This window comes from Pelobates fuscus, chromosome 6 (genome assembly GCF_036172605.1).
Source record: "Pelobates fuscus isolate aPelFus1 chromosome 6, aPelFus1.pri, whole genome shotgun sequence".
In the NCBI taxonomy this organism is placed as follows: Eukaryota; Metazoa; Chordata; class Amphibia; order Anura; family Pelobatidae; genus Pelobates; species Pelobates fuscus.
The window spans coordinates 86,781,592-86,807,214 of record NC_086322.1 but is presented as its reverse complement, the minus strand read 5'-3'; the positions used below and the strand labels follow the sequence as shown (position 1 = coordinate 86,807,214).

Here is a 25,623-nt window from a genome sequence, read left to right as displayed (position 1 = left end):
ATGTGTGTGTCAAATGAAATACACACACAGACTGACATATATGCACAGATCCACAAACACTGACACAGATGCATACAGATTCACAAACACTGATGCACGCACACAGCTGAGTGTTCTATGCAGCGTCAACATTACAATCATAATAAATTTGATAGCAATGACTAGCTTTCCCAGTTTTACCGTTTTAAACAATTTTTTCTTCTTCTAATGTAAGCCTATAAATATTCAAAGTTGCAGGATAATGCAGTGCTACAATAATTGTCTAAAATATGTTTCCTTTTTAATTTCAACATGAAGCGTGTTGGCAACGATGAAATTATACAACATGGGACAGCCCTTCTGTACACAATGAACCATAGTTTCATACTGAAATGGTGCAGCTTTGAATTGCAGTATATGTAATAGATTTGTTATGAGTTCATTTATATATTGAACGGTAGGTACCAATCTAATTATCTATCATCACAACGTCTGTCAGGGCTGCCTCTAAGGATTCCTATAATGCAGTTTAACCCCTTAAGGACCAAACTTCTGGAATAAAAGGGAATCATGACGTGTCACACATGTCATGTGTCCAGGGGCGTATTAGCCGCGAGGCAAACAAGGCATTTGCCTTGGGCGGCATTTTCCAGGGGGCGGCAAAAAAAGCCGCCCCCCAAATGCCCAAGGCAAATGTCTTGTTAGCCTTGCGGCTAACAGACATGCTGGGCTGCTTCTGGGCGGTCGGGCGGCGCTGCTGGGCGGGCGGCGAGGGAGCACTCCCCCTGAGCTGTCTGCTCAGCTCCCTCGTGCGCCACAGAGGGAGGCTGGGAGCCGGAATATGACGTCATATTCCGGCTCCGCCTCCCAGCCTCACTGTGCGGCGCGCGAGGGAGCTGAGCAGACAGCTCAGGGGGAGTGCTCCCTCGCCGCCCGCCCAGCAGCCACTGGACCACCAGGGAGAAAGATGACCCCCCCCCCAGCATTCCCAAAGGTAAGGAGGCTGGGGGGGATAAAGTAAAAAAAAAAAAAAGAAAAGTGTTAATGTGAGTGAGTGTGTGTCTGTTAGTGAGTGTGTGTGTGTGTGTGTGTGTGTCTGTTAGTGAGTGTGTGTCTGTTAGTGAGTGTGTGTCTGTTAGTGAGTGTGTGTCTTAGTGAGTGTGTCTTAGTGAGTGTGTCTGTCTTAGTGAGTGTGTCTGTCTTAGTGAGTGTGTGTGTCTTAGTGAGTGTGTGTGTCTTAGTGAGTGTGTGTGTCTTAGTGAGTGTGTGTGTCTTAGTGTGTGTGTGTGTCTTAGTGTGTGTGTGTGTCTTAGTGTGTGTGTGTGTCTTAGTGTGTGTGTGTCTGTTAGTGTGTGTGTGTCTGTTAGTGTGTGTGTGTGTCTGTTGGTGTGTGGGTGTCTGTGAGTGTGGGTGTCTGTGAGTGTGGGTGTCTGTGAGTGTGTTTGCCTGTGAGTGTGTTTGCCTGTGAGTGTGTCTGTTAGTGTGTGTTTCTGTTAGCGAGTGTGTGTGTTTCTGTTAGCGAGTGTGTGTGTTTCTGTTAGTTAGTGTATGCATATGTGTCAGTGAATGTGTGTGTGTGTATTTAGAATGCGGGGCGGGGTAAAGGTTGGGTGGGGGTGGCGCGCGGGGGGGGGAGCGGGCGCCTGAGTTTTGTGCTGCCTAGGGCAGCACAAAACCAGGATACACCACTGCATGTGTCCTTAAGGGGTTAAAGTATGTGACTGAAGTTTAAAAGGAATTGGCATATAACTGCAAACTATGTTGGATATAAACTCAATCTCTCTAAAACTGAGCTCCTTGGCTTTCCTCCTTCTTATACTGATCCTCCTCTTTCCCTCTTCCTTCAAGTTAGTGGTATCCACATTAGTCCATCCTTGCAAGCGTGCTGTCTTGGCGTTACACTTGATTCTGGCCTCACATCCAGTATGTTCCCAAATCCTGTAGATTCCATCTTAAAAATATAGCCCTCATCCGACCCTTTTTTACACAAGATGCTACCAAGGAGCTTATCCATGCTCTAGTAATTTCCTGCATAGATTATGGTAACCCTCTCCTAATTGGTCTTCCCAAAAAACGTATTGCCCCACTACAGTCTGTAATGAATGCTACCGCCAGACTGATTTTCCTCTCTAGTCGGTCCTCTCACACCTCCCCCCTCTGTCAGTCCTTACATTGGTTTCCTGTATATTACAGAAGTGAATTCAAAGTGCTAACCCATACCTATAAAGAACTGAGCACTGAACAATTCTAGATCCTCTTATAACGCTTCACAGATCCATAGGCATGACCTTCTCGGTCTCTCCACTCTGTTCGTGACCACCATCTGTTTGCTGCTCGCACCCGTACGACCACCTCACACTTGCAGGACTTCTTGCAGGCGGCTCCCTTCCTATGGAATAGCCTGCCTACCGCCATCAGACTCGCCCCTAGTCTTCAGTAATTTAAGAAGTGCCTTAAAACCCATCTCTTTAGGAAATCTAATGGCCTCCCAGAGTAACCTCTACCTCACATACCTGTCTCTTGCTCTTTCCTAAAGGGCAGCACTCTACTCTCTCCTTCAGCTCTGCTTCACTCCCACCTTGATTACTATTTCCTGTCCTAATGTGGTTTATACCCAACCTCCTATAGACTGTAAGCTCGTTTGAGCAGGGTCCTCTTCAACCTATCGTTCCTGTAAGTTTTCTTGTAATTGTCCCATTTATAGTCCCCCCTCTCATAATTTTGTAAAGCGCTACGGAATCTGTTGGCACTATATAAATGGCAATAATAATAATTTTTTGTTTAGTCTCTTTGTACATTCACAGAGAATTATATAACATTTCTCAGTAGAAAATGCTGGGTTCTGTAATTTTTTGGGGTACTGTTGAAATTAAAACTATACCATAGCAGACTGTTTGGAGTAGACATAAATTAAAACCATACCATCACCAACTGGGGTTATCTGAAGATCATCAGATTAAATTATAGAAACACTGATAAAGACCCAAACTATATATATATATATATATATATATATATATATATATATATATGAGAATCTGCAGTGGAGATCTCTTGATATTCCAATTTATGTTAACTGCAAATATACTCCTGCGTGCCCAAGTAAATAACGTCCAGGCCTTTTAAAAAAAAAAAAAAAAAAAAAAAAAACATCTATCATAGTGTAGCAAAATAAATAAATCACCAACAATGGAACACTTACATAAAGTGGAGCTAATAAATTGGCTATAATGATCTGTTGTGTTAGCCACTCTCCTCTTTTGTGATCTGTGATTGTGAAGATCACTAAATCCTACTAAATGATTGTTATTATTTTAGATTAATTGTGCATTTTTTGGAGAAGTTATCCAAACAGTGCTGTAGCAGCTTTTTATTCACTAATAATATAATATTCATATAACATAGGTTTAATGGTGCTGCAGCGCAACTTGCACATTCTTTGATTTCATTTCTGAGGAAGTGCTTTTCTTGTAATAATCTAGTGGCATCCTAGACATTCAGTCATCTGATTCCCACAATGCTAGGCAAGTATTCAAAACCCTTGTCTGAACGATTACTTTTTAATGAAAGCACTAACTACTCAAGCCTTTAACCTGTTTTTTTTTTGTTTGTTTTTTTTGGGGGGGGGGGGGGGGGGAGGTTGGGAGGATGGATTGAGAGTGGAAACAGAGAGGAGTGAATGGTAAAAGGGTTGTAACTATAATCAAATTTCTCTCCTATTCTGGTCACTGTTAGATTGTGGGCATCGTCCTGCAGCACGAATGAGCAAGAGAATCCTTGGTGGGAGGACCAGTCGACCTGGCCGGTGGCCTTGGCAGTGCTCTCTCCAGAGTGACCCTAGCGGACACATATGTGGTTGCGTTCTTATTGGGAAAAAATGGCTGCTGACTGTTGCACACTGCTTTGAAGGGTAAGAATATCCATCCAATGAGTAAAGTACTTCTATTGTCAATTGGCAACAGAATAGCGAAAAGTAATTCATATATTCAAGTAGTGTTGATACATGTGATTTCTGTGGTGGTGGAGTGCGATAACATTAAGACAGATATTTTTTTCTGTAAAAACAAGTAAAACAAACTGTATAGCTGTGGTATAGTCACAAAGCTTTATGATATCCTATGGTCATGGCTTGTGAAGCACCTGTGAATGGAGGGGGTAATCTCACCCATTCAGTAAAAGGAAACCAATTTAAAAGCAAAACGTTGAGTAGAGACTCCAGGTTAAAGGGGTAATCTAAACAACTACATGCTGTTCTATTGGTTATGATACTATTAAGCTGTGAACGCTGCCCTATGGTTTGGGGTCAAACTGCATTCCAACTCATCACATTAGTGATAAAAGCAGTGTTGGAGTTTCAGTTTTCCACTATGGCCTACAATGCAGCTTCCTTTTTACCTTTCCAGAATCCAGCAGTAACACTCACTGCAATAGGAGACCCAGCTCCAACAAGATAATTTAGGTCTTTGTATAATGCGATTTAGAGAATATTGCACATAGATGATGATATGCATGCATCAAACTGTAGTTAGGTCACCTAGATTTGCAAGAGCCTAGAAACTGGATTTGGGATTGGATGACACTTCTCAGCTTTAATAAAGCCTGTGGTTTACACAGACTATACAGGCCTTCCTGATATAGAAGTTAGATAAACATGGAAGTTTTGTTTCATATTGCAAGGGCATTAAAGGCATAAAGGGGAGGCAAAGGGGACCTTAACTGTTCTACAGCGGTATGAGAGTAGATGGTGTCTCAATAAGTGAAACAAGAAGAAATGGGACCAGAGGTAATGTGTGAGTTATTAATGGAGCTAATATTAACAAAGGGAGGTAAGAGAGACACTAGCATTAGAGGAAGGGTGGATGGGATGACCAAACTTCTGGAATAAAAGGGAATCATGACATGTCACACATGTCACGTGTCCTTAAGGGGTTAAAGGGCTCTGGGCACCAATAGAACTTTAAAGTATTTTACAGGTTTTGACCTCATTAATATGCTGTATTTGTTTTATGCTGAAATCATTCTAATGTAAAAACATTTTTCAGAACGCTGCACAATAAGCCTGCCTATTTAGTAACACCCCCTCACTCCAGAAAAAAACTCTTCCTTATCATATGTATGCACACAGCTCAGCCACTAACCATACTGAATGATCTGAACCACAAATCAACCTGCTTTAAAAGGGAGGACGCCCAGGGAGGCATAAAGTAAGGATACCGTAGTTTGTAGTGTCTCTGTCTGCAGCCAGGTTGTGTATTAAAAGCTGCTCACACAGTGCTGTTAGGGGCTAAACTGTGTGCATACACCAATAAGGAAGTCTTTTTGGAGTGAGAGCGAGAAGCTAAGGTAAAAAAAAAAGCTTATCGTGTTATTATTCTGCAAACCTTTTTTTTTTTTTTTTTTAATGCACAAACTGTGAAGATTTGGAAGAACGCAAAAAAAAATACAGCTAATACAGGCCAAAATCAAATGCATTAAAGTTGAATTAGTGCCCTGGGTGTCCATTTGGAGGTAGGGTTTAGTCTCATAATTCAAATATCAAGAAAGAATCAGAGTGGACTGTCCTAAAGAGGAAAGCAAAAATCTAGTTGTCATTAATAAGTTTACATGCGTATACCCAACATAGGTGGTCTGTGACAGGGGTATTTATTTTATGGAACGTTGTGATGTAGTCACAATGTGTAACTTGGTTAATAAACCAAAAAACAAAAGTATAATATTATATTACTTGACATTAATATTTCAGAGGAGCAATAAAGCTTTCAATGGAAAAACTTCAGGGATTGATATATGAATAGCCTTATTTCCCAACAATAAACCAGGTTCGCTCAAATATCTTCTCTAATGCCCCAAGGAAATCTTATAGACGGGAAAGATGATTCCAAATATGTTTGTGTGGTTTTTGGATCATTCTTTATTTATAATAATAACTTTGAAAATGATTCCCCTGTGTAGTCCATGCTGGAAGGTCAGAGAGAACATTTGACAAGTGAATTTAATACTTTTAAGTGTGTCGTTGTAAAACATCCTGTACAAAACAATCTGATCAGTCATTACAAAGCAGTAAGATAAGAGCTGTTTGTGAATTGTGGATAACAGATTTGGAATCCAAATACATTCTTTCAAATAGAATTTATTTTGTTACAAAGCCCTCAATGCATAAGAGGTTTGCAAAGATGTATTGTGTAAAACACATATCTCAGTGCATATGTATCACCAAACCATTGTGGTTCCTAAATGATAAAACACTTTAGGAAGCTCTCTGTTTATCTGGTGGTTAAGTGTTTCCTTTTTCGTTCTTTCTTTTCTTCAACAGAAATTGGCACTTTTATAAATAAACTTTATTACACTCCCCAGCTGTCAAGTCTTGTTACTTCTTGGTTTCTTAGCTCAGTAGAGCACAATTCAATAAGAAAAGGAATTGCTCAGAGAACCTGCCTTGCAAAGACTTCTCATTAAGCTGCATTGGGAAGTCTGTGATTGGACAGCCACGGAAAGTCTGGGCGAGGTTAGAAGGGGATGGCTTGCAAAGGCTGCAGATAAGATAAATGCAGCTTTTGCAAGTATACCTCCAATGAAAAGTGCATAATAGTGATTTTTATTTTCTTCTTTTTCTTGTATTTGGGCAGTGAAGTGTCTGTTTAAAGGGACACTATAGGCACCAAGACCACTTCATCTCAATGAAGGGGTGTGGGTGCCATGTCCCTCTCATTTTAATCCTAAACTATAAAAGATTGCTGATCTTAAGAAACGGCAATGTTTACATTGCAGGCTTCAAATTCCTTTAGTGGCTGTCAGTATGACAACTTGACTATTTCATACAGTCCATATGAATGGTACAGTGTGGCGTTTTCTTGTGCACGCGCACTTGTCTCTCAATGCTTTTCTATGGGGAAGCATTGAACTGGCTGAGATTATAATGATTAACTTCAGCCAAAGAGGCAGGGCAAACGCAGGAAGAGCAGCATGGCATTGGATATAAGGTAAGTAAAACGGCTTTTTAACCCATGTGGAGGGGGGCGGTCACCTAAACAGTGACTAGGACTATAGGGTTCCTTTAAGGAGGTGAACATGACAGTGCTCCTAGAATGAGAAGAAATGGTCCACTTCAGGTGTGATACAAAATACAAACATGGAGGACACCCTTCTAAGTAATTTTTTGTTGATAAGCTTGTCTGTCAGGGTTACTCACTAAACTTTAAATGTAGATACAACTTTTCAGGACATAAAATGTACTTTTATTTAGATCTAAAATGAACTGCAAAGTTCTGCACACAAAAGCACTGTACCAATGGTGCTATTAATAGCAGCATATCTATTTTAAAACCGATCACTTGATGTTGCAATGTCTGTCTGTCAGTTAAATAAGTTCAAACTCCAATAAACCCAAAGCAGGGCTTTGAGAACAAGAGGAGAAGTGTTTTTTTTTTGTCTGCATATCTGAAAATTATAAATCGGCTTGGGTAGTTTTGTTCTTCATTAAACTCTGAATTGCAGCAAAATAAAAACTGAATGGTAAACTTGAGTTTAAAATAATCAATCCATGTCCTCAAAACTCCGTAAAGTAATACAATGTGAGCAGGATATTGCTTTGCTGCAGAGGGATTTAGATAGACTGGGGGACTGGGCACTTAAATTACAGATTCAATTTAATGTAGAAAAATGCTAAGTTATGCACTTCGGGGTAAAGAAGCAACTTACACCCTAAATGGTAGTGAATTAGGGTAATAACATATGAGAAGGACTTGGGAACTAGGCAGCAATGTGCAATGTCAATCAGCAGTTGCTAAGGCCAGTAAGGTATTGTCATGTATGAATAGGGACATTCATTCTGGCGATGATAATATAATTTTGCCCCTTTATAAAATCGCTGGTAAGACCTTGAATATGCTTTGCAATTTTGGGCACCTCTTCTAAAGCAGGATATTATGGCACTAGAAAATATGCATAGGAGGGCTACAAACTTAATAAAATGAAACATTAGTTATGAAGTTAGGTTAAAGGGACACTATAGTCACCTGAACAACTTTAGCTTAATGAAGCAGTTTTGGTGTATAGACCATGCCCCTGCAGCCTCACTGCTCAATCCTCTGGCATTTAGGAGTTAAATCCCTTTGTTTATGAACCCTAGTCACACCTCCCTGCATGTGACTTGCACAGCCTTCCATAAACACTTCCTGTAAAGAGAGCCCTATTTAGGCTTTCTTTATGGCGAGTTCTGTTTAATTAAGATTTTCTTATCCCCTGCTATGTTAATAGCTTTCTAGACCCTGGAAGAGCCTCCTGTATGTGATTAAAGTTCAATTTAGAGATTGAGATTAGAAAAACAACCACTTACAGGGGATATGATAACATTATACAAATATATTCGGGGTTAATACAAACCATTGTCTGAAAATCTATTCATAAACAGGATTATACATAGGACACAAGATCGTGCATTTAAACTGGAAGAAAGGAGATTTAGTCTAAGACAAAGGAAAGGTTGTTTTTTTTAGTTTTTTTTTTTTTTTTAACAGTAAGACCAATAAGGATGTGGAATTCTTGCCTGAAGAAGTGGTTTTATCAGAGTCTGTACAGATGTTTAACACGCAAATGGATGCATACTTGCAAATAAATATTCAGGGATATCATTTTTAATTTGTGGTATAATAGCTTAATTGATCCAAGGATAAATCTGACTGACATTCTGGGGTCAAGATGGATTCTCCCCCCCCCCCCCCCTAGTTTGTAGCAAAATTGGAAGTGATAAAACATATGAGAGAGGCTGAACTTGATGGACACATGTCTCTTTTCAGCCTACGTAACTGTTTGTAGAGGTGTTAAATAATTATTTTGGTGAGCGGTTATAGTCTGAGGTTTAACGATCATAATTTCATTTGCTACAATTTGAAGGTGAATAACCCTGAGCTGTGCTTTTAAAGAGCAGGATATTAGCAGACGTCAGTGCAAAATGCATTGGAAGCTACCCTGCCAATGTGGAAATCCCAAATTATTTTATGACAAGCTGAATAATGTGCTTATTGAAGTTGGTATGCTTCTGATAGGGGCAGGATAGTAAGTTTTCCAAGAAAGCACTTTCCTAAGAGTATGAATTTAGGGTAGCTGAGCTGACCTCATCTCTCTGAACACACTTTCCTTTTATGTTTATGATGTGGACCTTGATATGACCACTAGAGATTCTGCCTTAAAAAAAGAATGCTGCAATCTGTCAAATTTATTTTCTTATCTAATTTATTCATACTCCAAAGTTTGAATAATTTACAGTCTCTGACTTTTATTAAAGTAATGTACTTTTCCCTTTTTAATATAATATGCAACATGTGCCTTCCAGACATAAGGAATAGGTAGGAAGACTTTGTTCACAGCACTAAAATAAAAATAAAACAACTTTGTAGCCCCAGCATCCAACACTTCTGAGCTCATGGCCACAGACCAAAGGTTACGTGACTTTTCATAAAACGAATGGAAGTTGCATGTTAATCATATAATTTAATGGTATGCTTACAAAATTTGCGTTTCTTGTTTAGTTTGTACAATATTTAGAAGGAATATTAAAGCAGGAACCACCAATTAAATGTGTAGCAGGTAGTTTGTTGTTAAATATATCATAGATTAGATTATATTGATATAGTTAAAACCATGTGGTGTATATTTTGTTCATAGGAGAGAAAACGCTGCCGTGTGGAAAGTAGTATTTGGAATCAACAATCTGGACCACCCATCTAGTTTCATGCAGACTCGTCTAGTGAAGACCATTATTCTCCACCCAAGATACAATAGAGATGTGGTGGACTATGACATTAGCATTATTGAACTGGATCAGGAAATTGTTGAGACAAGCTACGTAAGACCGGTGTGCTTGCCTACCAAGGGTCAGTTGGTTGAGCCAGATACGTACTGCTACATCACTGGTTGGGGTCATATGGGCAATAAAAGTAAGATTCACTGATATTTTGCAAACAATGTCTGAATACAATAAATGAGTGATGATTACAAAATGTCATGTGTATTACACCAGTGGCACTTAGAGGCAGTAAGTGCCAGTATTTTTCCACAGATTAAATACTTCAAGTTAGGTGCATGTTAAGCTTGATGCATCAGGATAATTTTTTTTTTTTTTTTAATATAACGATGGATATGTGAAATAAAATGTACAAAACAGCATTAATAGTTTTTCATAACACACAATTCTAAATACCGTATCTATCTATTTAAAAGTAAATGGTCTGGATCAAGCTGGTTACTTACCAATGGTAAGGCCTTCTGCATGTTCTTACTTTAAAGGGACACTATAATCACCAAAACAACTTTAGCTTAATGGAGCAATTTTGGTGTATAGATCATGCCGGGTAGTCTCACTGCTAAATTCTCTGCCATTTAGGAATGAAAGTCGCATGCAGGGAGGTGTCACTAGGGCAGTGAACCTAAATGGCAGTGAATTAGGCAGTAAGACCGCAGAGGCATGATCTATACACAAACTGCTTCATTAAGCTAAAGATGTTTTGGTGCCTGTAGTGTCCCTTTAACTACAGATTATACATTTGGCTATTAATGCCTCTCATTTTTCCCTAAAAATTTAGACATCCTGCCACGCATAGCTAAGGTGACAAAACTTTGAATTACGTTTTTCCCCTCTCCCTTTATTATAAATCTATTCAGAAATGTATGGTGGTTTTTTCTTGTTGCAAATACACGCCCCTCACATAATTGGCTAACAGTAGGGCACGGATACACCTTAAACCTCCCAGGAAAGCCAGCCCTGAAACCACACCATTAAAATAAAAATGTGGCTATTTGGAATTTAAGAAAATATGTGCCATAAAACTAGTACATTAATTAGAATAAACATTTTGTACACTGGTTTTATTTTCAACTTCAAAGTGATTTTTATTTTTGCTTTAATTTTTTTTAATTTAAAGTATTTTTGCCTTTGTGAATCCTTTTGTAGCTAGGATTCTGTTATAAGTGAATGATGTTACTGTATTTTACTGTTTACATGTAAAGTCATTTTAATTGTTACAGTGCCATTTAAACTGCAAGAAGGAGAGGTACGCATTATTTCCCTGGAACGTTGTCAATCTTATTTCGACATGAAGACCATTACTTCAAGGATGCTGTGTGCAGGCTACGAGTCTGGGGCAATTGATTCTTGCATGGTAAGGTTCTATTCTAAGTATATAAATTATAACAAATATAGCCAACCCCATCAATCTGCTTAGTGACACTATAAGCACCACAACAACTTAACCCAATTAAGTGGCTTTGGTGTATAGATCATTTGCATGCACGCTGTTCATTTGTCTGCCATTTAGGAGTTTAATCACTTTCCTAATCAAGCCCTCAGCACCCTTCCCTTGCATGTGGCTTACATGGTCTCCCTACACACTTCCTGAAAACGGAGAACTAGTGTTTAAACTTACCGTATATACTAGAGTATAAGCCGACCCGAATATAAGCCGAGGCCCCTAATTTTACCCCAAAAAACTGGGAAAACTTATTGACTCGAGTATAAGACTAGGGTGGGAAATGCAGCAGCTACTGGTAAATTTCTAAATAAAATTAGATCCTAAAAAAATTATATTAATTGAATATTTATTTCCAGTGTGTGTATATAATGAATGCAGTGTGTGTGTATGAGTGCAGCGCGTGTGTATGAGTGCAGCGCGTGTGTATGAGTGCAGCGCGTGTGTATGAGTGCAGCGCGTGTGTATGAGTGCAGCGCGTGTGTATGAGTGCAGCGCGTGTGTATGAGTGCAGCGCGTGTGTATGAGTGCAGCGCGTGTGTATGAGTGCAGCGCGTGTGTATGAGTGCAGCGCGTGTGTATGAGTGCAGCGCGTGTGTATGAGTGCAGCGCGTGTGTATGAGTGCAGCGCGTGTGTATGAGTGCAGCGCGTGTGTATGAGTGCAGCGCGTGTGTGTATGAGTGCAGCGCGTGTGTGTATGAGTGCAGCGCGTGTGTGTATGAGTGCAGCGCGTGTGTGTATGAGTGCAGCGCGTGTGTGTATGAGTGCAGCGCGTGTGTGTATGAGTGCAGCGCGTGTGTGTATGAGTGCAGCGCGTGTGTGTATGAGTGCAGCGCGTGTGTGTATGAGTGCAGCGCGTGTGTGTATGAGTGCAGCGCGTGTGTGTATGAGTGCAGCGCGTGTGTGTATGAGTGCAGCGCGTGTGTGTATGAGTGCAGCGCGTGTGTGTATGAGTGCAGCGCGTGTGTGTATGAGTGCAGCGCGTGTGTGTATGAGTGCAGCGCGTGTGTGTATGAGTGCAGCGCGTGTGTGTATGAGTGCAGCGCGTGTGTGTATGAGTGCAGCGCGTGTGTGTATGAGTGCAGTGTGTGTATGAATGCAGTGTGTGTATGAATGCAGTGTGTGTGTGTGTGTGTATGTATGAGTGCAGTGTGTGTATGAGTGCAGTGTGTGTATGAGTGCAGTGTGTATGAGTGTGTGTATGAGTGCAATGTGTGTGTGTATGTGTATGTGTGTGTGTGTTGCAGAGCCTTGGGGGGGGGGGCAATTTTATTATTTTTTTTACATTATTTTAATTTTTTTTTCATTATTTTTTTTTTATTTACATATTTTTTTAATTATTTTCATATTTTATTATTATTATTTATTATTTGTAATGTTATTTTTTTTTTTTTAGTTATTATTTTATTATTAATTTATTTTTGTTTCGTCCCCCCTCCCTGCTTGCTAGCTGGCCAGGGAGGGGGGCTCCTTCCCTGGTGGTCCAGTGGATGGGCACTGTGTAGGAGGGGGCTGTGGGGGCTCTCGCGAGATTTACACTGGGAGCTGACCGAGGTGCTGAACGGACCGGCGGAGGAGGAGAGAGCTGACAGGAGCTGCAGGAAAGGTAAGTAACATCTCTCTGCAGCCCCCACAGCCCCTGTCTGTATTATGGCAATGCAAATTGCCATAATACAGACTATTGACTCGAGTATAAGCAGAGTTGGGGTTTTTCAGCACAAAAAATGCTTATACTCGAGTATATACGGTACTTTATTTTAAACTTCCTTTATTGCACATTGATTAATGTAACATTTCTCATATCCTGCTTTTTAATAGCCAGCAGTAACTCCAGTGTGTGAGTAAAGTTCAATTATCAGAGCAGGAAATAAACTTCTAAAGTTAACACAATGTGCTGTGCGGTCTAGTTGAAAAAGTGTTTCAATTCATAAATGGCAAAAAAAAAAAGAGATCTCCCTGCAGTCTCACTGATATGTATGCCAAAACTGCTTCATTGAGCTAAAGTTGTTTGGGTACTTATCCTTTTATGGCACTGCCACAAAAAAAGCCTAAATATCTAATGTTTCAAAATTAAGTTAGGCCTAAATTCAACTAACATATTTAAGAATATAGGATCAAGCAAATGTTTGTATATGAGTGTATTTTAAATCTAAGATAAGAATAAACAGGGAGCACAAGGTTATTTTTATGAAGACAAGAGTAAACCGGGATCACAAGGTTTTACCTTTGTTGACGCTATATAAATAGCAATTATAATATTCTGCAGCGCTTTACAATATTATAAACTGGGAAATGTAACAATAAATTAGACCATTATAATTTGTTACAGAAACAATAGGTTGATGGGGACCCTTCTTGTGCAAGCTTACAGTCTAGAGGAGGTGGGGTATAAACCCACAATGGAAAGGACAGCATGGGAGATAGCATCTAAGTGACAGGGTGGAGAAGTAGCAGAATTAGAAGGTGATAATGGAGTGCACACCCTATAAGAGAGAGTGAGAGACAGGTTTGTGAAATAAGTTACTCTGGTAGGCCATAGGTTATACTGAAGATGTTCCTCAAACTAAATCTCTTAAGTGATTGAAGACGAGGGGAGAGTCTGAGAGATGGCAGACTGCTCCAAAAGTGTGAGCAAGAACGAGTTAGCAGTACGAGTAATGGAAAGGAGGTCACAGGCAGAGCAGAGCGACCGAGAAGGTGCATATTTATGAACTTAGAAGAAATGTTGCGGAAGGTAGAGTTGTTGCAAGAAGCCAATGTAAGGATTGAGGTGTGAGCGGAGTAAAGGGAGAGTAAAATCAGCCCAGTAGCAGCATGCATTATAAACTATAGTGAGGCGTATGGTTTCTGGAGAGATCAATGCAAGAAATTAAGAGTAGGAACAAGCTCTTCAGTAGAATCTTGCAAAAGAAAGGGGCAGGGGCGGGGCCGGGCCGCCGAGCTGAGCGGCAGCCATCAGAGCTAGCTCCGGCAATGGGCCGCATGAATATAAAGTAATAATGCTTTAAAAGCCCACCTGGACCCGAGACAGACATGGGCATTGAGTGAGAGGTGGAACGGGAGCACACCGCATGAGCCTCAGCTGGATCACGACCGAGTTATCCGCATGACTTGCAAGACGAGCCCACGGGGCATACGCACATGTGGAGATGACAGGAGGTGAGAGACAGCATGACAGAGGGAGAGAGGGGGACCCGGCCCCGCTCCCCCCCCCTCGGGCCGGCGGGGGTGATCCCGGCCCACAAGTCGAATCTCCGGAGCCTGGAGGTGAAGGGCCCATATAATAAGGAATCCTTCCTCATGAAGGGCCAAGATGGCCGCCGAATGTGCCAGATGCAGGGAGTTACGCGGGGTCGCCTGGGCCTTCGGTGTGGCGGATCCCGTGGATGGACCCCACCAGGCGGCAGAACGGTCGGCGCGGAGCCGGCCCTTACCCCAGGATTTGGTGGTGGTCCAGGGAAGGATGCCCCTGACTTTGTGAGCCCTGTGTCGTTGGGGTGAGCTGGACCCCCGGCGGACCGGTGACCGGGGAGGCGAGCGCTGGCGACATGCATGAGACCGGAGAAGGGTGAGGCACCATGGGGCTGGAGCTCCGACGGGGTACTGCAGGAGTTGGGGAGGTGCAGGGGATAAGGGGCCGAGGACTTTTCAGGGGTGGGAGTCTGCCGGACCGCCGACATCCCTGAGTGCCCACAGCACCGCAGTGTTCCCGGTTGCACGGCCGGAGCAGGCCTGGAGGGGAAAAGAGTGGGACAGATGCACCGGAGGTGCTAGAGAGACCTTGCAATGACCGACTGACTGGACACATAGAAGCACACTTGGCATAAGCAAACCAGAGGCCACGGTAGGGAGCAGCCTGCACAATTACACCTTATCTTGCCAGGCACTGCTATGCCACCTCCAGCGGAGAGACTTAATTATTATTACTAACCTCGTCTGAGCACTGTCCCAAGCAAAGAATAAATAAAACAACGAAGGACAGATAAGGATAAAGGGACTGTTCCATGATAATGGGATTGAGAAGCCGTTCTTCATGCAATTTTAGTTTTTCCTTGCTTTGATTAGTTGATACTCGTTGGTCCTTATTAAGTTAGCTTGAAAAGCTACAGGAATTCATAGTTTATGCTATAATACCCATAGGGATTAATGATTACATCGTTATACTAAGTTTGCTCTATATGGGCTAAACATGCCACTTCTTTTTAAACGTGGAAGCCCTTGTGCAATAGATATATATAATTTGTTTGCTTACCTATGCTCATCTTTTTGAAAATTCTGCATATGAAGGATTCTTTATTATTATTATTCACGGACCAACCAATGCAAAACACATACACAAATCAGCACACAAAGCACGCGCACAAACCAGTACACAAAGCACTCGCACAAACCAGTACACAAAGCACTCGCACAAACCAGCAAACAAAGCACTCGCACAAACCAGCAAACACTAAGCACTCGCACAAACCAGCAAACACTAAGCACTCGCACAAACCAGCAAACACTAAGCACTCGCACAAACCAGCATACACAAAGCACTCGCACAAACCAGCATACACAAAGCACTCGCACAAACCAGCATACACAAAGCACTCGCACAAACCAGCATACACAAAGCACTCGCACAAACCAGCATACACAAAGCACTCGCACAAACCAGCAAACACAAAGCACTCGCACAAACAGCAAACACACAGCACTCGCTCCAACCTGCTAACAACACAGCACTCGCTCCAACCAGCTAACACACAGCACTCGCTCAAACCAGCTAACACAAAACACTTGCACAAACCAGCTGACATAAAGCACTCGCTCAAACCAGCTATACAGGATATGACAAATCCGCTTCTGCGTAAGCGACGAAATGTTTGCACCTTTATTAACCAATGCTTATGCCCCTGCGCGGGCAACTACTTGCTTTATTACAAATCAGATTGCTAAATGCGTTTATATTGTGAAAACAATAAAAATATTCAAAACAAAAGAAAGGGGCAGATGTGGGCAATACAATACCCACATCTGCATGGGTGAGCGGATACGCGTACCATGAACATGCAGGGAGTGTGACAGAGGAGGATTAGTATTATGAGGGGGGAATATAGTAAGCTCAGTTTTAGAAAAGATTGTTTCAGAAAGCAGGACATCCAGTCAGAGAGAGAGGAGAGGCAACCGGTAAGGAGTTCTAGGACAGTGGGGGGAGAGATCAGGGCAGAGAGATATATCTAGTGTCATAGGAATTAAGTTTGGCAACAGACAACAGATGCAGTATGAAGAGAAAACAAAAGCAGAACAATATCAGAGCATGGAAAAACTACAACCATGACGGGAAGAGGGGAGACACTGAATGAACGGTGGGAGAGATGAAATGAGAACCAGGAAAGGACAGTGTTACAGAGACGCGTCTAAAAATTGGATGTCACAATGTGACTGAATACAAGCTAATTCACATTTGTTGTGTACATATTTAATTGGTCATTTTTCTATGAAAATATTATCTATCTTTAGCAAAACCCCTAGATGTGGCAGATCCTTCTAAAATATGCTTTTGCATAATGACATTTAATAATCCAGAAATACATTCCACTCTTTTTTTTTTCAACACGTATTTAAAGTTACATTGCTGATCTAAGATGTTCTGTTTTTTTCCTGACAGGGAGACAGCGGAGGTCCCCTTGTTTGCGAACAAGGAGGAAAGTGGACATTGTATGGCCTAACGTCTTGGGGATCTGTTTGTTTTTCCAAAGTTGTGGGACCTGGAGTTTACAGCAATGTGTCCCACTTTGTTGAGTGGATTGAAAGACAGATATACATTCACAGCTTCCTAATGAACTAAAGTCACTGCCTCCAATAATGAAAAAGAAAAAAAACATAACAGAAAGACTAGCGAAAAAAATTGCCTTAACCGCCAAGCAGGTTTTATGTGTGGAAATACTTATGGGTATCAATGAAAATGATATATCTATATTTTTTGTTTTTAATATTGAGTATTTTAGTCTAAAGCTTTCTGACTTTTGTACATATGTTCACGATTTTTTTTTGCTGTGTAAGCATTCCTAAATGAACACAGGATATGAAAAAATGTAATGCTGTTGTCATTTTATATGTGAGAGTTGTGTGGCGGATATGTGGCTTCCTGGACATGTGATAGTTGTCGTGTCAGGTCTACCTTGCGGTGATTAACAATTATTGCAAGTTTTTGAGATTAGCTCACTGTAGACCAAGCTTAGATAGTGGTCTAAGGTACCCAAATCTTTAGTTAAGTTAGCTGTCAGAACAGTTGGACAGAATTGCTCACAGCCCAAGCAATACAAATTCCCATTGACATTTTTTGTTAAATCTGATGAGTAAATTCCTGGGTAATTTGAGAAGCACGACACTCCAATTAAAATGTGACCGTTGAGTGTTACCTACTTTCCTGTAGCTAAATAGATTTCACCAAGGATAGACTTTTGCGTCATATTGCTAGTCGGAATGTTTAACGAACAAATACGTTTTTAAAACAGTCCAGAAACATTGAAAGATATTTATAATGGTTGGGAAGGCTAAGCAAGGTGATTTAAATGGGTATATAGCATATACAACCTTGCTGCAAACAGATCTAGAGACCTAGGTGTGTAGGTGAATCCATTGTACAGCGCTACGGAATCTGATGGCGCTATATATAAATAAAATCCGCATCAAACAAATGACAAAAATGTGACCTACCACTTTTTTTCAGCAATTAACTTTTGGATTTTTTGGTCACACTGAGCTGGTTCTATTGCACGTAGAAGGGATTTGCCATTTGCTTGATTTCTGAAACACAGATAGGTTTAGTCGTTTTACTGGTTTAAGTTTATCTAAATATTATTTACTTTTCGGGATATTTACAAAAATTAAAAAAAAAGGAGTGGGGTCAGTGCAAGTGCCATAAAAATGTATTATTGCAAAGTGCGCGGTAGCATGGTACTTAGCGCACTCTGAACCTACAGTCCTTTCTAAATTGCTGCTGCTTGTAAGACAACCAACCAACAAATGAGATAAGATCAGTCCCTATAGAGTTAAATGAGACACTGGATTGAATGGTTTTATCAAATTGTGGTAGGAGTTTGCCTGCAGCTGCTAAAGCAGTGCATTGAGGGACTCTTTAAAAAGGTACGTAACTTTTTAAATAACTGCAAAACGTTAAATGCATTCAGACAATCTCTTTAAGAAATTACTAAAATAAGTTAACTGGAAGGACATCCTACACTCTTTAAGTATAATTGGAGGGTGTTTCTTTGCTTAGAATGGAGAAAAAAAATAAATAAATTAAACAACAAATTCACATCTTCAACACTTAATAGACTGTTACTCCCCGTAACACCTCTAGATATAAATCACCACAGGTCGATGCTGATGACATCTCCCCAGCGTGAAACTTGTTAAAGTATGCAACAAAGCCAAGAATGTTCTTATTCATTTTTCTTTACTATCCTCCAGACTGATTTATCAGGATATAGGCTTGCATAATTCACGTAAAAACATTTTTCTCTTTTAAACCGTGCGTGCACTTGTAAAATCATCTTCCGATCCGTGAGCTTAGTATGTCACAGAGAAAAATGTTGTGCTAACGTTTTAAACAGTGATGCTCTCTACAACATAGGAATGGAGAGAATTAGAAGATGCATAGTTTACTAGGGCTGTGACATATCTACATATACATAACGGTCTACGTAAAGAGGTTTCAAAATTAAGATGCCAAGTTATACTGGTGTGGCAGCTGGTATAACTCAGATATCTGGACACCAGGAAGTCTGAGGAAACCAAACAGGGGTTTGTTTTTTCAGCAGGTTCATGAGCAGCTTACAGCAGAAGAGAGGAAATAGCGTGTAGGCATAGAGGGTAGGCAATCTTTGGCACTCCAGATGTTGTAGCAAAGCATTAGGGGAGATGCGGTCCACAACATCTGGAGTGCAGAAGGTTGCCTACCCCTCCTGTAGACTTTTAGCTAAAATGTCTTCAAAATGAAGCGTCTAATAGAGCATAAGTTTGTATTATTAGGGCATCTCCATATTAATGCTAAATTGCCAAGGAATCCCATGACTGGATTACGTCCTCCCACATGCTGCTAGAGAGGATCAGGGATTGTCATTATGTTCAGTTATCGGATAAAAGACTATTAATGCATTGCTTCTAGGCCGGGTTTGTAAGTTCTTGTCGGAGCTTAACTTGTCCAGCCAGAGTATCTTGGTAAAATGTGTGCTGCGAAGGGAAATAGGAGTCTGTGTACACTACCTCTGCAAGGGAGACCATATCGATACCAGACGTTTACGTTAGAGAATTTTATTTTTTTAAATGGTGTGTTTCAACATATACCAAAATAACTATTAAATGTCGATACACAGGTATGACTAAGAAAAGAAAAAAAGACCCTCCCCCAAACACTTGCAGTAGAATGCCTACATTGTCTAATATAAGCAGTAACTGGCTTACTGAATACCAAGGCAAAATCCACCTTTTCACAGAAAAAATAAGCACTGGACATTATGAAGTCCATAAGCTGGCTAAAGTGCACACACTCAATGATCCAGTTATATTTCTGACTTACAAAAAAAAAAAAATTAGTGTAGAATAGTGTGCTCTGTAATCGTTATGTTTTGAAAAGTAACATTTGTTTGCATTTCAATACAACTAAATATTTATATACATTATGTATATTTTATGCTCAACATATTGTTGCAAACCACTCACTCTACAAGTATTAAACCTGAAACATTTCATATCCCATAACTGTACTGAATGCTTTTAATAATTAACCTTCAAGTCTGTTGCTAATTAACATGTTAACAGCTCCTAAACAGCTGTCAATGATGTCGGATTGCATTCAGCCAACACTATTACATTTTTTTTGGTGGTGAAAATACTCAACACCAAATATGACTTCATAAAACATAGAAAACATGGACACTATTAGTCACCAAATGGCAATGAAACTGCAGAGGCATAATCTATACAGCCAAACTGCCTTATTAAGCTTAAGTTATTTTGGTGACTAGTGTCCCTTTAACAATACCCCCATGCCCCTAAGAATGTTCAGTGTTTTTGCATGAACAGAACTAGCAGCACAAATACATTATTTTAGTTCATGATGATTGCCAACAATATCAGATTATACTATATTGATTAAAACAAATACAGGACAAATAAGTACCTGTAACAAACAAAATAAAACTAACAACAAAATACAATACTTAAAAAAGACAACAGCTCAAATAGCAAGCCCTTCAGTGTGCCCGCTCTGATCTCGAGCTGGTTTTAGCTCATCTTGTTCCATTACAATGAGAACCTAGTCAATTTGCATATCAGACTCATTACAGTCAAAAGGGCAGTGCAAATCTGAAATGCAGACTGTCTCTTTCTGCACGAGAGATACAGCAACCCCAGATGATCGTTTCAGCCTTCTTAGGCCTAGTCAGTAAGGTACAACTGAGCCTAGTCAGTAAGGTACAACTGACACCACTCGAGACACTATGAGCAAGGGTTCCACGTTTAGCCTTTAAACTTGAGGAGAGAAAAAAACCAAAAAAACAACAGGGTGCAAGATAATACTGAGAACGGATAACAGCTCAAGTAGCTTGCCCTTTATTGGGATCCACTCATACCTCAAGCTGGAATTAGCACAACAAATACACATGTACACCATACCCAAAATACACAAAGTGAACGTGCTTAAAGAAACACACATACACGAATATCAATGACCAACCGGAACAGGTTCGCAACACACCACTTTTCACAACTACACTAATGACGTCATTAACATCGTGATCTTGAAATGTTAATTTTGAGATTTAATTAAAGGCACACTATAGTCACCAGATCAACTACAGCTTATTGAATTTGTTCTGGTGAGTAGAATCATTACCTTCAGGCTTTTTGCTGTAAACACTGACTTATCAGAGAAAATGCAGTGTTTGCATTACAGCCTCGTGATAACTTCACTGGCCACTCCTCAGATGGCTGTTTGAGATCCTTCCTGGGTCATGGCTGCCTAAAAATGCATCCAAACATTCAGTATCTCCTCCCTCTGCATGCAGACACTGAACTTTCCTCATAGAGATTAATTGATTCAATTCATCTCTATGACGAGATGCTGATTGGCCAGGGCTGTGTTTGAATTGTGCTGCACTGCCCCTGATCTGCCTCAGCCAATCCTATGGGGAAGCATTGTGATTGGATCAGGCTACCACTTCTGCTGATGTCAGCAGGCAGGTCTAAAGGAAACCGGCACAAAGCATGCCGCTGCAGACTTGAATACAAGTAAGATTTACTATATTTAGGGAGGCATGAGGGGACCAGGGTGGCTAGATGGTTTTAACCCCATTGGGTCAGGAATACACGTTTGTGTTCCTGACCCTAATTTGCTCCTTTAAAGCAGATTAGACAAGTTAAAGGACCACTATAGGCACCCAGACCACTTCAGCTCAATGATCCCTCTAGTTTTAACCCTGCAGCTGTAAACATAGCAGTTTCAGAGAAACTGCTATGTTTACACTAGGGTTAATCCAGCCTCTAGTGGCTGTCTCACTAACAGCCGCTAGAGGCGCTTCTCACTGTGAAAATCACAGTGAGAAGACGCTTCTCACTGTGAAAATCACAGTGAGAAGACGCTTGAGAAATGCTTTCCTATGGACTGTTTGAATGCGCGCGCAGCTCTTGCCACGCATTCGGCACAGACGTCGGCAGAGGGAGCCCGGCGGTGGAGAAAGGCAAGTGTTTAACCCCTTTAGCCCAGCAGAAGTGGGACCCTGAGGGTGAGGGGGGGGGGGGGGGATCTAAAGACCCTATAGTGCCAGGAAAACTAGTTTGTTTTCCTGGCACTATAGTGGTCCTTTAATCCCAGTTTTAAGTCTGTAGCAATATCTTTTAATTTGGCCACGATTTAATAAGTTTTCTAAATGATTCAATATGGTTAGAAAAACCTTCCAAATTATTTATCTACAGAAATCACCATTAAAGCATATGGGAATGTTTGTAGATAAATCATTTGTAAAGTATTGAATCATCTGGAAAGCTCATTAAATGGAGTGTTAGGGGGAAAACAATTGTGACATTTTTTGAGTTGTGAACACTCTGAAAACGCTAACACGATACCATCTGAGGGTCAGAAAACATCAGCTGGATATCGATGCTGGATTGTAATCTACCCCTTTGTTGGACGTGCCAACTCCCAGATCACAAATAACAAGTGAGGATGAGTTAAAAATGTAATGAGATACAGGCTTCTTACTGAAACCAAGAATAGGATCAAATTTATTTTTATGCTGGTATCCACTGGAGGGATTACAGAACATCTGCTTAATCATAAAATTAAATCTTGGGTCAAACCATAAATATACTGCTCGAATTCAATACACCAATAATAACATTGGTGTCATTACTGTATCAATACCCTATAACAGGGATAGGTAACAGGGCCGGACTGGGAATACAAAGCAGCCTTGGAAAAAAAAAAATGAATTCAAAACCGAATTACCGGTATAACATTTAGTCTAAGACAGCAAACAGGGTTATGTATGAAAGTGAGAATTAAAAGTGCATTTTAAATTTAAGGCCAGTCCAGTAGTCGACCTAAAAGCATAGCTGACTTAGAGAATTTTTTCAGTTCGCCAATTTTTATCTGCAGTTTGAAGTTCACTTTAAATTCTCAGTTTAGTAAATAGCTTTGTATGACTGCAACTGGGACATTTGTAAACTGAACACTTTTCCGCAAAATCATAGCAGTTTGTTTTTCCTTTTGAATGCATTCAGTGTATAGTGGATGAACCCTAATTTTAAACTTACTTACAGTCACTGTTTAGTGAACAGATTCTTATATCCCAGGATTGATTGATTTATTCTACAGCCCAGTGCAATCTTACGTGGAACTGTGTGAATGCACATAGTCTTTATTTTTTTTTTTTATTTAAGAAATAAATAGATTAGATTTGTAGGTTTGAGAAACTAAACATCTTGCTCATGCCACAGATCATATAATATAACCTAAATCACTGAGCTTCAGGTCTCTGTAGAATATATATATATATATATATATTTCTAAAAATATTGCTTTAGAAATTAGTGGAATCTGAAACTAATTTCAGAAAACTTATTTTGTTTTATTAAGAAAAATAAAACAAAGTAAATATATATATATAATTTTTAAAATGCCTCCGAAACGATTTATTTTGCCTTATGACCAAATTAATTTGTACATTTAAAATAAATATAATTTAGGCAAAATCAATATAACCAGATCAATTTGTTTAATTAGAGAAACTAAAAGATAAGGATACATAGTGTAAAGACAAAAATAAAATGGGATAAATAAATGGAAGTCTGTGAAAATGCATCTATTGACTGTATAAACTGTGTGGGCAGTCATCCATGGCAACCATATGTTTTTAGACTATGTTTTTAGAGTCTAAACAATTCTCTGCCCCCCAAGAGCTATAGGTAAGCTTTAAGTAACTTTGCACTCTAAAGCACCACAGCCATTTCACCTTACTTACCTGCCACAGAAGGCTGATGTCTCCATTTTCTGACCTCTTCCTTCCAGGTCAGCAGCATGTGTGGGGGCGGAGCTTGATCACAGGAGGTGGGGCTTGAGTCCAGGGGCAGAGAATAGAGACATGAATTGCTGCAGATTCAGGAGAGAGACTCAGAACTCCCTCCAGCCCCCTGGCAGCCCAAATGGGCCGCACCAGGACCTCCCTCCAGCCCCAGCCCCTCCCTGCAGCCCCAGCCCCTCCCTCCCTTCTTTCCCTCGGATTGACACAGGCTGTTACAGTCAGAGTGAAAATTACTTAAATGACACATTAGGGCTTCCTGCCGGCCCCAGGTGCTGCGGCCCACCGGGAAATTCCCCGGTATCCCGGTGGGCCAGTCCGGCCCTGATAGGTAACCAGCGGCACTCCAGATGTTTTGGACTACATTCTCAATAATGCTCTGACACCCATAGTGCCAGCAAAGCATCATGGGAGGTGTAGTCCAAAACACCTGGAATGCCAAAGGTTGCCTATTCCTGCCCTATAACATTATTGGTATCATAACCCCATAACATTAATGGCCTAGCATATTTATTATTCAATGAAAGAATTGTTAAACTTATGGTTAAGGCTTGCACACTCTCTCTATGCCTTCATCTTAACTTCCACCCTAACAAATACACATGGACTCTTAACGCTAGTTATAACTATGTATACACACAGTCATAACTGCAGGCATACACACGCTCATTCATACATTATCACTCACCCTTTTACATGTGGATATATAATGTAAAACGCACAAACATGCAGGACAGAACTCATGGATAGGGCCTTGTAATAAGGTAAGTTATGTCCAGTACTCAAGGCCTGGATGGATGGGTTGCCTTCATGGTGCTCCAGGCTAGGGTAAGCTTTGGTGTGTGGCTGGATTGTACTGCCATATGAAGCATTAGGGGGCGTTATAATTATCTAGTTGTGTATGTATGATAGTTGTGTAGCGAGATGTTATGCAGTTAGTAGCAAATTATGCAAATCTCCGCCCTTCTAATGGAGACTTTTGCTTGTTGAATATAAAGCTCACGGTGTTAGGAAATATTAGCAAATACATTTTTTTAATTCATATATAAACATATATATATATATATATAGAAGACGCTTCTCTGTTAATCCGTTCTATATTCAAATCCTGAAAACTGCAAGAGCTTTATTGATCATTAGAACATATAGATACACATTTTCGTATCAAATCAGATCCCCTTTACTTGTACAATTCTAAAGTCTTGGAAAAGGAACGTAAAGGGAAAATAGATTTATTTTGTGTGTTACAAAACATTCCATGTGAAGATTATATTTGAAATTTTCTAGATGTATTTTTATACTGTCATACTCTGTATTTTAGAAACACTTTAGCATAGACTGTTATATTTCCACCGGTATCGCTAATCATGAGAATGAGTCAAGTGTCCTAAATCTTCTAACTGAAACAACTCGATGTGGCAACTAAGTTTTGTATTTTTAATTTGTATTTGAATATTTTTTTGCAAGATCAGAGATAGTAAATAAAGATTGAAACTTAAATTGTGTTTTATTTTTAAATCGGTTATAAAAAAAAAAGGATGTTTATATTGTAAATAAATTGTCTGATCTGCAATGCTACTGGAAAAAGAAAATGCCCTAAGCCTTACTGAGAATAATTAGGAGAGAGCCACTACTCTGGTTAAATGGGTGGTTAAGCATGCAGTTTCAAAGACTTAAGCCAGAAGATCAATTGATGGAGGATGTGGGGAAGGTAATTAAAATTCTGATTTCCATTATGGAGTCAAGGATGATTTTTGTGACTGTTTGTGGCATAGTTGGAAATGGCTGCTATTGGGGGGGGGTGGAGGGGGAGGGTTTGCCTTATTTTATA

At 40.2% G+C, this 25,623-nt stretch overlaps 1 protein-coding gene across 1 annotated transcript in view; it reads left to right on the top strand.

Annotated features, from left to right (window-relative positions):
• The window catches only part of CORIN (corin, serine peptidase), a 281,043-nt gene extending 263,149 nt beyond the window's left edge, over nucleotides 1-17,894 (top strand). The window contains exons 19-22 of the mRNA XM_063457921.1: nucleotides 3,715-3,889; nucleotides 9,643-9,914; nucleotides 11,002-11,135; nucleotides 16,877-17,894. Of these exons, the coding sequence (XP_063313991.1) occupies nucleotides 3,715-3,889; nucleotides 9,643-9,914; nucleotides 11,002-11,135; nucleotides 16,877-17,056 (761 nt within the window). The 3' untranslated portion in view covers nucleotides 17,057-17,894. The remainder of the gene's footprint in view (nucleotides 1-3,714; nucleotides 3,890-9,642; nucleotides 9,915-11,001; nucleotides 11,136-16,876) is intronic.
• Nucleotides 17,895-25,623: the final 7,729 nt, after the last annotated feature.